This window comes from Littorina saxatilis, linkage group LG1 (assembly GCF_037325665.1).
Source record: "Littorina saxatilis isolate snail1 linkage group LG1, US_GU_Lsax_2.0, whole genome shotgun sequence".
NCBI lineage: Eukaryota > Metazoa > Mollusca > Gastropoda > Littorinimorpha > Littorinidae > Littorina > Littorina saxatilis.
Window position 1 is genome coordinate 72,368,453 of NC_090245.1, and position 14,777 is coordinate 72,383,229.

The 14,777-nt window shown below is 40.5% G+C and overlaps 1 protein-coding gene across 3 annotated transcripts in view; it reads right to left on the reverse strand.

Moving 5' to 3' along the window:
* Positions 1–14,777, reverse strand: part of LOC138977919 (uncharacterized) — a 33,460-nt gene that overhangs the window by 9,049 nt on the left and 9,634 nt on the right. For 2 of the 3 annotated variants that reach the window (XM_070350529.1, XM_070350524.1), the window contains exon 4: positions 14,206–14,319. The exons of the other annotated variant lie outside the window; for it this stretch is intronic. In XM_070350529.1, the coding sequence (XP_070206630.1) occupies positions 14,206–14,319 (114 nt within the window). The remainder of the gene's footprint in view (positions 1–14,205; positions 14,320–14,777) is intronic. 3 annotated transcript variants of the gene reach the window in all.

Here is a 14,777-nt window from a genome sequence, read left to right on the forward strand (position 1 = left end):
TGGTAATATATATATAGATTTGTTTGACACATAGCGCTCGGAAGCTTTAGTCAAGAATGCATTTAGGTATGGTGGGGCCAGCTCATTGAGCGCCTTGTACATTAGAATTAAGATGTTGTAATCAAACTGCTGTTGAAGTGGAAGAATATTGGCTACCTTCAACTTTTCTGACGTGGACAGATAAGGATTGGTTACAATAAGCTTAGCACCTCTTCTGTGCAAGGAGTTTAGTTTTTTCATTATATTTTCACTGGCACCGCACCATACAGTGGAGGCATAATTAATATATGATAGACAGTGTGCCACGTAAAACATTTTCAGTCCCTCCTTGTCTACAAAGGGTTTTAGTTTAGATAGGAGATGGAGATTGCTTGACAGCTTTTTACAGAGAGAGAGAGAGAGAGAGAGAGAGAGAGGGAGAGAGAGAGAGAGAGAAAGAGAGAGAAAGAGAGAGAGAGAGAGAGAGAGAGAGAGAGAGAGAGAGAGAGAGAGAGAGAGAGAGAGAGAGAGAGAGAGAGAGAGAGAGAGAGAGAGAGAGAGAGAGAACGAACGAACGAACGAACGAACTTTATTACTCAAGGATGTAGATTTTAGGCTCACGCCTAGTCTTACAATCTGTCCCTGCTAAACTAAGACATAAAAATAAAGACAATAAAAGGACAATTGTCAATCGCAATCATACAGTATTACTAATTACAACATTACTTATCCGAGTATATAATGCATGATAGAACATTGAAATGTACATGTATGTCAATATAATACAAAGAAAAAGAAAAGTCGACTCACACACACGCGCGCCGCATCCCTGCAATCACGTTCGCACTCAATACAACACACACACACACACACACACACACACACACACACACACACACACACACACACACACATATGCGCACACACACAGACATATACGCACGCACACACACATACACACGCACACACACACACACACACACACACACACACACACACACACACACACACACACACACACACAACAACAACCTTAGAGAGAGAGAGAGAGAGAGAGAGAGAGAGAGAGAGAGAGAGAGAGAGAGAGAGAGAGAGAGAGAGAGAGAGAGAGAGAGAGAGAGAGAGAGAGAGAGAGAGAGAGAGAAAGAGAGGAGTTCAGCGTGTACATGTGTATATGCAAGTAAAAGGTGATCTGTGTTATTGTATCAAGTCATCTATACCCAATATTCTCCCAATCAGAAGTACCATGCGGTAATTTGGAATCGAAGTAATTTCCCATCGACATTCAATCAATTTCAAGCGCTTGGCGGCAGTAGCGCCATCTCTAGCCGTCAATGCGGCGGCAAGTCAAGGGAGGTAATGAAGGCCATGAAGCGTCTACAGCCCCAGGGGAAGTAACTAACAGCCTGACCTTTCTATCAATCATTCTGAGGCCACCAGTGTCCGTACGCGTGAAAGAGAAAATGTTAATACCTTGCTTTGAAAACACCGAAAGGAAAGGTTTCATCAACCCGCCCACCTCACCTCCTACCAAAAAGGAAATGAAAGGATCGAAAAAGCGGCGAAACTAGACTAGAAACATACATATCTAACGAACAAACAAACAAGTGAAACAAAACAAAACAAACAAAAAACAAGTCGCGTAAGGCGAAATTAAGGGAAAGTCGCCAATCCCGGAACAGTCGGCCAACTTGGAACACCTCAATATGCGATCAACGGGGAACAATTCATGAACAATTGTTTTGCAGAAATGTCTAGTGACATTCCTTGATATTATTCCAGCAAAAAAAAAAATGACTACCGCGGCAAAACCAAAAAATAAAAAAATGGTACGTTTTTTTTAAAACTTTTCTTCCTTCTTCTTCTTCTTATTTCTACCGTCTACAATTCGTATTATTACTCTTTATCAATATACGTTCACGTAAAACGTTGATTGCTGTGATAAACCTTCATAGATTTGCAATAACTTGAACGGAAAAAAATATTTGAAACGTCACGTGTATCCAACAGAAAAACGCGAAATCCATGCAGGTGCCATGCGGCAATGATGGAACACATAAGAGAGGCAAACATGGAACAGTGTTCCCGCTTTGCCGCATTCTGTTCCATCTTACCCTCATCAAACAATAAACAGAACACTGCTGCTTTATTTACGTATTCAATTCTCTTTTCGGTTTTGTTGTGTTTGTTCTTCCTATAAGTTTTATTGAATGATTGATTGATTTGTTTGACAGTATTATGAGACCCGAACGGCGGTGGTTACCAGAAGAAATGGGCTGCGCTTTGTCGGCAGTGAAAAACGGAGATATGGGTTTGCTTTGCGCATCAAGAGCATATGGTGTTACTGTCACAACTCTTAAAAGTCATTTAGAAGGAAACAAACAAATTTGCAAAAGAAGAAGTAAAGTTCACAGGAAGACCTTCTACATTAACACCAGAGATAGAACAAGAACTAATCAATAGCATTCTTGAAGCTGAAATAAATTTGCCAACGTCACCCCCATCGTTGTTTTGTACACTGGACATGGAGATTCTGGTCATTATGATTGCTTGGTGTCAGCAGCAAATGTAAGCTTACCTGCTGCTGATGTCCTGCAACGCACAACCACAAGCTCGTCGAAGAGATCATCACGAAAAAAATAATCTTCTCTTTACAAGCAAAAGCTGGAGATTTCACTTGCAAAAAGGCGTGCAGGTCAACAGAAAAGAGGAAAGAATGAAGCTACAAAATCTTCTGCTCAGAGAAACAAGAGGGGAATATCTTCTGATCAGAGGGAAAAAAAGGAGAACATTCTCGACGATGCGTTCTATCCCGGGGGAAAGCACTTGGTACTGCTTCATGTGTGGCACCAACTCCCCTGAGAACATGATACAGTGCCAGAGGTGCACACAGTGGGCACACGAGGACTGCGCTGACAGCAGCGGACAAAAGGACTTCGAAATCTGTACTTAGCCATTTTTTTGTGTCTGCAAAATCAGTTCTTAAATCTGTTCTTAGTTATTTGCTTTGAGACTTTATGCGTAATGATTTTTACGTTTAGTCAATTGGGCAGGTAGCCCTTTTATATCTATTTGTCAACAGAAGAGGGGTACAAATGAAACTGCGAAATTTCGTGGTACTGCTTAATGTGTGGCACCAACTCCCCTAAGGATATGTTATAGTGCCAGAAGTGCACACAGTAATCACACGATGACTGCGCTGACAGTAGAAGACAAAGGACATTGTCTGCGAAATCGGTTCTTTGCCTATTTTTTAAATTTTTTTTAAGGTTTTGTTTTTCAGTCCTTTTTAGACCTAGCCCTTATTTATCTTTTTGGTTTACATTTAAGGCTTATATTGTTATCCGATTTGTTATTTCCTTGGTAAAAATCAAAATATGATGTTGAAAAAAAGACATTTACATAAAAGGGCTTAATCAAAATGTTATGACGTATTTATTTATCTTGTGTGTGTGGCAATGTGTGCTTGTTTGTGTGAGAATGAGAGTGTGTGGGTGTATATGTGTGTGTGTGTGAGACACAGACAGAGCTAGAAAGAGAGTCAGGGTGTGTTTGTATGTGTTCCGAGTTTGACAACAGTGTTCCACTTTACACACCCATGCGTCCAACCTGGAACAAATGCAGACATTTTTATTATGATCAGTCTGATGAGTTGCGTGACTTTTATTTTATTTTATGTGGTTCGTTTATTTACTGATAGAGTCTAGTAAGTGACAATATAAAGAACGCTTTGCAATATCCATTTGTTTGTCTGGTACGGCTGTTTCTCCTTAACTGTTCCAGGTTTAGCGACTTTCCCCTACTACATTTAGTCAAGCTGTGGAACTCACAGAATGAAACTGAACGCACTGCATTTTTTCACAATGATCGTAATCCGCCGCTCGTGCAAAAGGCAGTGAAATTAACGAGCCTGTTTAGCGCGGGGGTGGTTGCGCTGTGCTGCATAGCACGCTTTTCTGTACCTCTTTTTGTTTTAACTTTCTGAGCGTGTTTGTAATCCAAACATATCATATCTATATGTTTTTGGAATCAGGAACCGACAGGGAATACGATAAAATTGTTTTTTAATCGATTTCGGAAATTTAATTTTAATCATAATTGTTATATTTTTAATTTTCAGAGCTTGTTTTTAATCCGAATATAACATATGTATATGTTTTTGAAATCATAAAATAATAAAGAATAAGATGAACGTAATTTTGGATCGTTTAATAAATAACATATTTTAATTACAATTTTCAGATTGGTAATGACCAAAGTCATTAATTAATTTGTAAGCCTCCAAGCTGAAATGCAATACCAAAGTCCGGCCTTCGTCGAAGATTGCTTGGCCAAAATTTCAATCAATTTTATTGAAAAATGAGGGTGTGACAGTGCCGCCTCAACTTTTACAAAAAAGCCGGATATGACGTCATCAAAGAGATTTATTCATAAAATGAAAAAACATCTGGGGATATCAAACCCAGGAACTCTCATGTCAAATTTCATAAAGATCGGTCCAGCAGTTTGGTCTGAATCGCTCTACACACAGACAGACAGACAGACAGACAGACAGACAGACAGACACACAGACACACATACACACACACACACAAACACACACACACACACACACACACACACACACACACACACACACACACACACACACACACACACACACATCACGACCCTCGTCTCGATTCCCCCTCTATGTTAAAACATTCAGTCAAAACTTGACTAAAATGTAAAAAGAGACAAGTCGCGTAAGGCGAAATTACTACATTTAGTCAAGCTGTGGAACTCACAGAATCAAACTGAACGTAGTCCGCCGCTAGTGCAAAAGGCAGTGAAAGTGACGAGCCTGTTTGGCGCGGCAGCGGTTGCGCTGTGCTTCATAGCACGCTTTACTGTACCTCTCTTCGTTTTAACTTTCTGAGCGTGTTTTTAAACGAAACATATCATATCTATATGTTTTTGGAATCAGGAACCAACAAGGAATACGATAAAATTGTTTTTTTAATCGATTTCGGAAATTTTATTTTAATCATAATTTTTATATTTTTAATTTTCAAAGCTTGTCTTTAATCCGAATATAACATATTTATATGTTTTTGGAATCAGAAAATGATGAAGAATAAGATAAACGTACATTTGGATCGTTTTAAACATTTTTTTTTTTTTTTTACAATTTTCAGATTATTAATGACCAAAGTCATTAATTAATTTTTAAGCCACCAAGCTGAAATGCAATACCGAAGTTCGGCCTTCGTCGAAGATTGCTGGGCCAACATTTCAATCAATTTGATTGAAAAATGAGGGTGTGACAGTGCCGCCTCAACTTTTACAAAAAGCCGGATATGACGTCATCAAAGGTATTTATCGAAAAAAACGAAAAAAACATCCGGGGATATCATTCCCAGGAACTCTCATGTCAAATTTCATAAAGATCGGTCTAGTAGTTTGGTCTGAATCGCTCTACACACACACACAGACAGACAAACAGACAGACACACACACACATACACCACAACCCTCGTCTCGATTCCCCCCTCTACGTTAAAACATTTAGTCAAAACTTGACTAAATGTAAACAAGTCGCGTAAGGCGAAATTACTACATTTAATCAAGCTGTGGAACTCACAGAATGAAACTGAACGTAGTCCGCCGCTAGTGCAAAAGGCAGTGAAAGTGACGAGCCTGTTTGGCGCGGTAGCGATTGCGCTGTGCTTCATAGCACGCTTTACTGTACCTGTACAGAGTCTTTAATCCAAATATAACATATTTATATGTTTTTGGAATCAGCAAATGACGAAGAATAAGATGAAGTTGTTTTTGGATCGTTTGATAAAAAAAATAATTTTAATTACAAGTTTCCGATTTTTAATGACCAAACTCACTCATTAGTTTTTTAGCCACCAAGCTGAAATGCAATACCAAACCCCGGCCTTTGTCGAAGATTGCTTTGCCAAAATGTCAATCAATTTAATGGAAAAATGAGGGTGTGACAGTGCCGCCTCAACTTTTACAAAAATCCGGATATGACGTCATCAAAGGTATTTATCGAAAAAAAGAAAAAAAACGTCCGGGGATATTATACCCAGGAACTCTCATGTCAAATTTCATAAAGATCGGCCCAGTAGTTTAGTCTGAATCGCTCTACACACACACACAGACAGACAGACAGACACACACACACACACACACACACACACACACACACACACACACACATACATCTCATCTCATTACTTTATTGTCCCATCGCTGGGAAATTCGGGTCGCTTCCTCCCAGTGGAAAGCTAGCAGCAACGGAGTCGCGCTACCCAGGTGTCTGCGTGTTTAGGTGTATTCAGCCACCTGCACTTATGGCAGAAGGACCAAGGTCTTTTACGTGCCATTGTGATGACACGGGGGTGGGACACGGCTTCCGTCTCTGGGTCTGCACATAAAGTTGACCCGTGTCCGTCCCGGCCCGAATTCGAACCTGCGACCTTTCGATCACAAGTCCAGTGCTCTACCAACTGAGCTACCGGGCCCTCGTCTCGATTCCCCCCTCTATGTTAAAACATTTAGTCAAAACTTGACTAAATGTAACAAGTCGCGTAAGGCGAAAATACAACATTTAGTCAAGCTGTCGAACTCACAGAATGAAACTGAACGCAATGCAATTTTTCAGCAAGACCGTATACTCGTAGCATCGTCAGTCCACCGCTCGTGGCAAAGGCAGTGAAATTGACAAGAAGAGCGGGGTAGTAGTTGCGCTGAGAAGGATAGCACGCTTTTCTGTACCTCTCTTCGTTTTAACTTTCTGAGCGAGTTTTTAATCCAAACATATCATATCTATATGTTTTTGGAATCAGGAACCGACAAGGAATAAGATGAAGGTGTTTTTAAATTGATTTCGGAAATTTAATTTTGATCATAATTTTTATATTTTTAATTTTCAGAGCTTGTTTTTAATCCAAATATAACATATTTATATGTTTTTGGAATCAGAAAATGATGAAGAATAAGATGAACGTAAATTTGGATCGTTTTAGATTTTTTTGTTTTAACAATTTTCAGATTTTTAATGACCAAAGTCATTGATTAATTTTTAAGCCACCAAGCTGAAATGCAATACCGAAGTCTGGCCTTCGTCGAAGATTGCTTGGCCAAAATGCCAATCAATTTGATTGAAAAATGAGGGTGTGACAGTGCCGCCTCAACTTTTACAAAAAGCCGGATATGACGTCATCAAAGGTATTTATCGAAAAAAATAAAAAAATATCCGGGGATATCATTCCCAGGAACTTTCATGTAAAATTTCATAAAGATCGGTCCAGTAGTTTGGTCTGAATCGCTCTACACACACGCACAGACAGACAGACAGACAGACACACACACACATACACCCCGACCCTCGTCTCGATTCCCCCTCTATGTTAAAACATTTAGTCAAAACTTGACTAAATGTAAAAACATATTGCGCTCAGATCGATCTGCGGATCCACGGATTACTGAAACTTGGAGCGCTTTTGCGTAAAGATCCTGTACATCATGTTATTGAACGCTGACATAACGTATTTGCTCTTGTCTGTGAGGGAGGAGCCTTCGACGTTTTCTTTTGAAGATTTCTCTCTGGTACAACCAGAAACAAATTGATCAGAACACGAATCCGCCACGGCGGTCAAATCCTTAGGATGACGGAAGTATGTATACATCCCGCCGAAGATATAAGGCTATAAAAACACCTTACGTCACAGCAGTGTCAGCCAATCACAATAATGGACAGCTTTATTCTCTCTACTGGGCATGCGCGGGTAAATGCATTTTGGGAACCCTTCACAGGCCGATCGATCATTTCAATACCCCCACTTACCTAATCCTCAATTCCTCAAGTTTGCGTGTGTGTGTGTGTGTGTGTGTGCGTGTGTGTGTGTGTGTGTGTGTGACTGACTGTGTGTGTGTGTGTGTGTGTGTGTGTGCGCGCGGGTGCGTGTGTGGGTGTATGTCCATGGAGGTTGGGGGGGGGGGGGCAGGGGGGAGGGGGGGGGGGGGGGGGGGGGGGGGTAAGAAGGTTTGATGAGCAGAACGCGGTAGAGGGAGTTATGTTAGGAAAGAGGCACGTCTTACGTGGTTCTTGACATTGATCACATGGATCAGCTGTCTTCTAATCAAACCGAGTGCCATAGATGCGGGTCTACATCCTCGAAATGTGATTGGAGGAGTTTGGTGGATAGGGGTCGTGTGTGTGTAGAGGGAGGGGGGGGGGGGAGGGGAGGGTGAGAGGTGGAGTGGGGATGGATAGGAAAAGGGTCTGGATTTTTGTCGATGATTTCCTATTTACGGAAATGGGTCGGAATGACATTTGCGACATGAGGTTTTGTCCCTTGAAATAAAAGGAAAATCCAGAAAGCTGCCTGTTGCACGTTCTCTCTCTCTCTCTCTCTCTCTCTCTCTCTCTCTCTCTCTCTCTCTCTCTTTCTTTTTCTCTTTCTCTCTCTCTCTCTCTCCCCCTTCTCTCTCTATCTCTCTCGCTTTCTCTGTCTCTCTTTCTCTCCCCCCTCTCTCTCTCTCTAGCTCTGTCTCTTTGTCTCTCCCCCTCTCTCTATATCTCTCTCGCTCTCTCTCTGTCTCTTTCTCTCTCTCTCTCTTTCTCTCTCTCTCTCTCTCTCTCTTTCTCTCTTTCTCTCCCAGCTCTCTAGATCTCTGTGTCTCTCTGTCTCTGTGTCTCTGCCTCTCTCTCTCTCTCTCTCTCTCTCTCTCTCTCTCTCTCTCTCTCTCTCTCTCTCTCTCTCTCTCTCTCTCTCTCTCTCTCTCGTCTTTATGTCTCTTTCTCTTCATATCCATTGCATGCATAGGAAGGGGTTAGACGCCTGAATGTTTGAATATGGAGGGATCCGAGCATAATTATAGAAATGGGTCCGGGTGACATGTGTGACATATGGTTGTGTCCGCAGAGCATTATATTATTTCCTGAAATGGCCTTGGAAAGATACAACTATCTCTCTCTCTCTCTCTCTCTCTCTCTCTCTCTCTCTCTTTCTCCCTCTCTCTCTTTTTGTTTGTGACCTAATGAAATAACTGCATAATGCATGATTCACTCTAAGCCAGCCTTCATCTTCAAATATCCGTACTTTTTCCAACTTGCCATTATGCGGCTCTGCCAATCAAGAAGTTCGCGATGGTCTGAGCAAATTTACACAATTTGGAAGCCAGTTTGAGACATTTGCAAATCCAGAAACTCATACCTCAGTTGTGCACGCATTATCAACATTTTGCTCGTATACGTGAAGTTCGTCAACTTATAACCGAGTGTTCGTGTGTCGCCTAGCATTCGTCATTCACCCCTAATCTCTCTTTGAACGGTCTGTCAGAGGTTTCCTTTAAACTAACAAAAATGGGCAGTAACTAAGAAAACAAATAAGTGGATGCAAACTATATAGTCGCAAAAGACGGTGAAAAAACTAAACAAAAACAAGAAAAACATTTTATTTTTTTATTTTTATTAAAAAAATGTAAAGTGCCTTTAAACTATTTGGAATCTAACTGACCCAGCCTGATCTTAATCAAGCGTAGAGATATAGTAAGTATCTATATCTATATATATACATTTTTTTTTACGAACTTGACGGCACGCCAAGTCTATTCTGGACGTTCAGATCAGTTGGACGGTGTGGTGTTCGAGATTGCTATTTTTGATCCGCCAATATATCAGCAATTTCAGATGTTAGCCTTCTGCCGTGATAAAAAAAAGCTAACCAGATGCACATCCGTCAGCAACAAGAGATGCTCAACACACGCACTTCCATCGGCGAGAAAAGATGCTCGACAAAATGCGCTGAAATCAGCAACAGAAGCAGAACGAGCTCTGCACTCTGCTTCCAACTTATATTTGTTGAGCAAACGTCAGAGAGTTTCTATACAGATTTGACGGCGCGCCAACGACTTAAATATGCACACAGGGCATTTGGTTCAGCAGGAAAGTGTCGTTTTGTTGATGGTTATGTTCATTCCGACAGTGACCATGCATTGACATCACCAGAAAAAGCAGAAAGAACAATGCACACTTTACCTACACTTTGCAACGCATATGAATCTTTACTTCGAGTCGGACCGCGCGAACTTCCGATAGCCTTTACGGCGCACAAACGGTCAAGTCTGCTACTCACGGGGCGTTTGGTTCAACAGGACAGTTACTGTACGTTTGGCATCCCTGATGGCTATTTTCGATCCATCATTGATCAGTGCATGATGTCCAGCGAACTGCCCACTAAGTGCGTTGTGGTAACGACTAGCGCAAACTTCACGAGTGTTGTATATATTTGCCAGAGAACAACTACTTTACAAGTGCCTGCATCTACTCAGGGTAATGCTGTATAATGCTCCCAGGAACTTGAAGCGTTTTGCTCGGTTTTGTTTTGTAGCTGCCTCTCAATTTGTTGTCTCTTTTTGTCCATGCTTTTGATTTTTGTAGTTTTTCTGTGAAGGTTATTTTAAAGAAAAAACAAGTCGCGTAAGGCGAAAATACAATATTTAGTCAAGTAGCTGTCGAACTCACAGAATGAAACTGAACGCAATGCCATTTTTCAGCAAGACCGTATACTCGTAGCATCGTCAGTCCACCGCTCATGGCAAAGGCAGTGAAATTGACAAGAAGAGCGGGGTAGTAGTTGCGCTAAGAAGGATAGCACGCTTTTCTGTACCTCTCTTTGTTTTAACTTTCTGAGCGTGTTTTTAATCCAAACATATCATATCTATATGTTTTTGGAATCAGGAACCGACAAGGAATAAGATGAAAGTGTTTTTAAAACGATTTGGACAATTTAATTTTGATAATAATATTTATATATTTAATTTTCAGAGCTTGTTTTTAATCCGAATATATGATATTTATATGTTTTTGGAATCAGAAAATGATGGAGAATAAGATAAACGTAAATTTGGATCGTTTTATAAATTTTTATTTTTTTTTTACAATTTTCAGATTTTTAATGACCAAAGTCATTAATTAATTTTTAAGCCACCAAGCTGAAATGCAATACCGAAGTCCGGGCTTCGTCGAAGATTACTTGACCAAAATTTGAACCAATTTGGTTGAAAAATGAGGGCGTGACAGTGCCGCCTCAACTTTCACGAAAAGCCGGATATGACGTCATCAGAGACATTTATCAAAAAAATGAAAAAAAAACGTTCGGGGATTTCATACCCAGGAACTCTCATGTCAAATTTGATAAAGATCGGTCCAGTAGTTTAGTCTGAATCGCTCTACACACACACACACACACACAGACACACAGACACACACACACACACACACACACACGCACATACACCACGACCCTCGTTTCGATTCCCCCTCGATGTTAAAATATTTAGTCAAAACTTGACTAAATATAAAAAGAGAAAAGCAGAAGCAGAAAAGGATCTGTCTGTTGAATTGCGGGGGTAATTCTAGAATATTCGCTCCGATGTTTTGTGTGTGTTATAGATTGGTTTGCGAAAGAGAGAGAGAGAGAGAGAGAGAGAGAGAGAGAGAGAGAGAGAGAGAGAGAGAGAGAGAGAGAGAGAGAGAGAGAGAGAGAGAGAGAGAGAGAGAGAGAGATAGAGAGAGAGAGAGAGAGAGAGAGAGAGAGAGAGAGGGAGAGAGAGGGAGAAAGAGAGAGAGAGAGAGAAAGAGAGAGAGAGAGAGAGAGAGAGAGAGAGAGAGAGAGAGAGAGAGAGAGAGAGAGAGTAAGCCTAAAACAACCTCTCGACCAGATGTGAATATTTGCCTTAAGTTGGCAGCTTTTATGGAGCCCCGCTGCCTTGCTGTCCTCATTTGCATACACGTGATTGTCTCCTGATTGCGCATGACCTGATCTCATCTGTCGGCCATTGCACTCCTTTTCTTCCCGTGCAAAAAATGTGTTGTTTCAAATGATACCTATAGATCCACTACACTATCGTAAAACCAGAGTATGATCGAACCTTTGGTTTGGCTTAAACTTGGCCATGACAGCTTATTATACAGACAACTCCCTTTACCTGGCCGTTTGATTTAAAAGTGTTATGATCCTAATGTTTATCTTAGTAATCTTTTTTTTCTGTTTCTAACATTTTGCTGCGTAACACATCCACGTTAAAAAGTTTAAAAGCACGGTGAACGGTTCCAAAGCGAAAGATTATCGCTTACTATTATAAGATCTAGCTGAAAAACAAAACAAAAAAACTCCCGTTCTTCTCCAAAGGTTTAGGACCGACATTGTTTGACAACTCATTGGCATTTGTCTTCATGCTGACGAAAACCTTTGTGTTTACCAAGAAAGTATTCTTGTGGATACCATGGCAATGGTTGGCTTTGTTGTCGCTTGCATAGAAACATAGCGACACAGATCAACGCTGAGTTTGCGTCAGGCAAAAGGGACCATGTGAAACAACTTAATATGGAGAGGAGAACCTCCGCCTGAGCGACGAAATGTATACATTTACCAGAGAATGGAAGTGACGGGGAGGTTAAGTCCATGAATACCATTGCGGCGCAAGAGGGTTAACCCCCCCCCCTCCGGCTCCATGTATTTCTTTTATGTACTGGTAAAGGACAACCTTGTAAAAGTAAACGATGACAACATGAACGTCGGATACACAAAGTGCTGTCAGAGTTTGTAAGCATCCACAGTTTTATGGAGTAAAATGATATTTCGCTGTGCATTTCTTTGACTGAGTAGGTGATTTAAATGCATTAGACTTGGTGGTGTTCCCTATTTGATGTACACTGCAGCGATGCAGGTTGCTTACTAGCGACGGAAAGACATAAGCAAAGCTAACACGGGACAAACACAATAACAAATATTAAAAACAGAATAACGTGGATGTTTTAGACTTCAAAACTGGCAACATTACAAACACTGACATAGAAAACAGGAGCATAGGTTTCCGCGTTGGTACTGCATCACTACCTTTTCACACCTAATAACAAGATTTTTGGGGACATTTTGTTTGCGTGTAGGTACAACATGTAGACTTTTAGAGGCTATAGCGCACGTACTCAACAGTTTACAAAACACAGAGTGAGAAAGGGCTTAACTACCATATAAATCTTAACTTCCAGAAAAAGGTTTAACTATTATAAAAACACACACGTTAAAATACCATAAAAGGGCTTGGAATATCATAAAAGGGCTCAACTGCAATAACAGGGCTTGATTGCCATAACAGGGCTTAGATATCATGAAATGACTCAAGTACTTTCTTTCTTTCTTTATTTGGTGTTTAACGTCGTTTTCAACCGTTCTCGGTTATATCGCGACGGGGAAGGGGCTTGCAACGTAGTACAATATATGACCTTACTGGGAGAATGCAAGTTTGCAGTACAAAGGACTTAACATTTCTTACATACTGCTTGACTAAAATCTTTACAAACATTGACTAAATACCATGACAAACTTAACTGAACTATCATAAAATGGCACAACTACAATCAACTATCATAAAAGCATAAATTCAACAAACAAACAAACAAAAGAAAAGAAAAAAAAACCGCGAACAATCATGCACAATCCTTCATTCTATCATCAAACTATGCCTCTAAAAATAGTGCTTCCCGCGTTCATCTAGGTTGTTTTTTGGATAAACAAAATGTATGGGGGCATAGTCCCGCTTGTTTATCTTGTCGGCCCCTAATTCGATTCGTTACGGCAAAGATTCTATGACGTGTTTTGCTTCATTCATCATCACGGACTCAGCAGACAGCGATATCGATTACGTAAGTAGTACTTTGGGGGGGCTTTACACCCACACAAATATACGTAACGCATCGATTGCTGTGTGCATACATGTGCGCTAGAATAATAATATACGGTCTATTGAAAATGTCTTGATGTTCGTGAAACGAGAAGTGAGTACGTGTTAAGACACATTATATGCAATATTGTTGAATCCCTGGGGAAAGTAACCAAGGGGCGTCATATGAAAGTTTGTTACGGGAAATCAATAAACCTTTCAGGATCCTTTCTTACATACGCGTAAGCTTAAACATGAGTTAAAACATTGAACATAGTTAAAAACAAAAATACATAAATGACTATTGCACCTACACTTTCACATCACATTTACAAGTATGAGATCCAATGACTTTCACTTACATTTAAGTACTAACTCTGGGAACAGCATCCTTATTCTGTGACTAGCTAATTCACCTCTTTGGTATATATGTACAAGGCAGGTAGCATCCTATCTGATCCTCATAATACATTTGCAATATCTTTTCCGCCGTAAGCTTACTCATGAGCATAAATCGTACTGTTCTTGTACCGGCACGGTTGACCTAGTGGTAAGGCGTCCGCCCCGTGATCGGGAGGTCGTGGGTTCGAACCTGATATGGCCCTTCGTGGTCGGCTGGGCGTTAAGCAAACAAACAAACAAACAAACTGTTCTTGTAAGCATGGTTGATAAAACTCATCTCTTAAACACTAACTCACTATATACCATAGCATACCGCAATATATCCTCTCCATCTGCTTCTCACTGAACGTAATTTCATCATTCCCAAAGCATTAGCCTAACTGAAAAGGTCATTGTTCACTAAACATCCAGCTATGCTGTCAATTAGAAATAAGCTTTCCGTGTTTGGTATTCCTCTCTTTACGTATCACTTGAACATGGCATGTCCAATATAGTCACTAGAACTGGAGACAAAAATATTAAATTAATCAGTCAATATCTGACTAATTTAATATTTTTGTCTCCAGTTCTAGTGACTATATTGGACATGCCATGTTCAAGTGATACGTCAGTCAGTCAGGCAGTCAGGCAGGCAGCCAGTCAGTCAGTCAGTCAGTCAGTCAGGCAGTCAG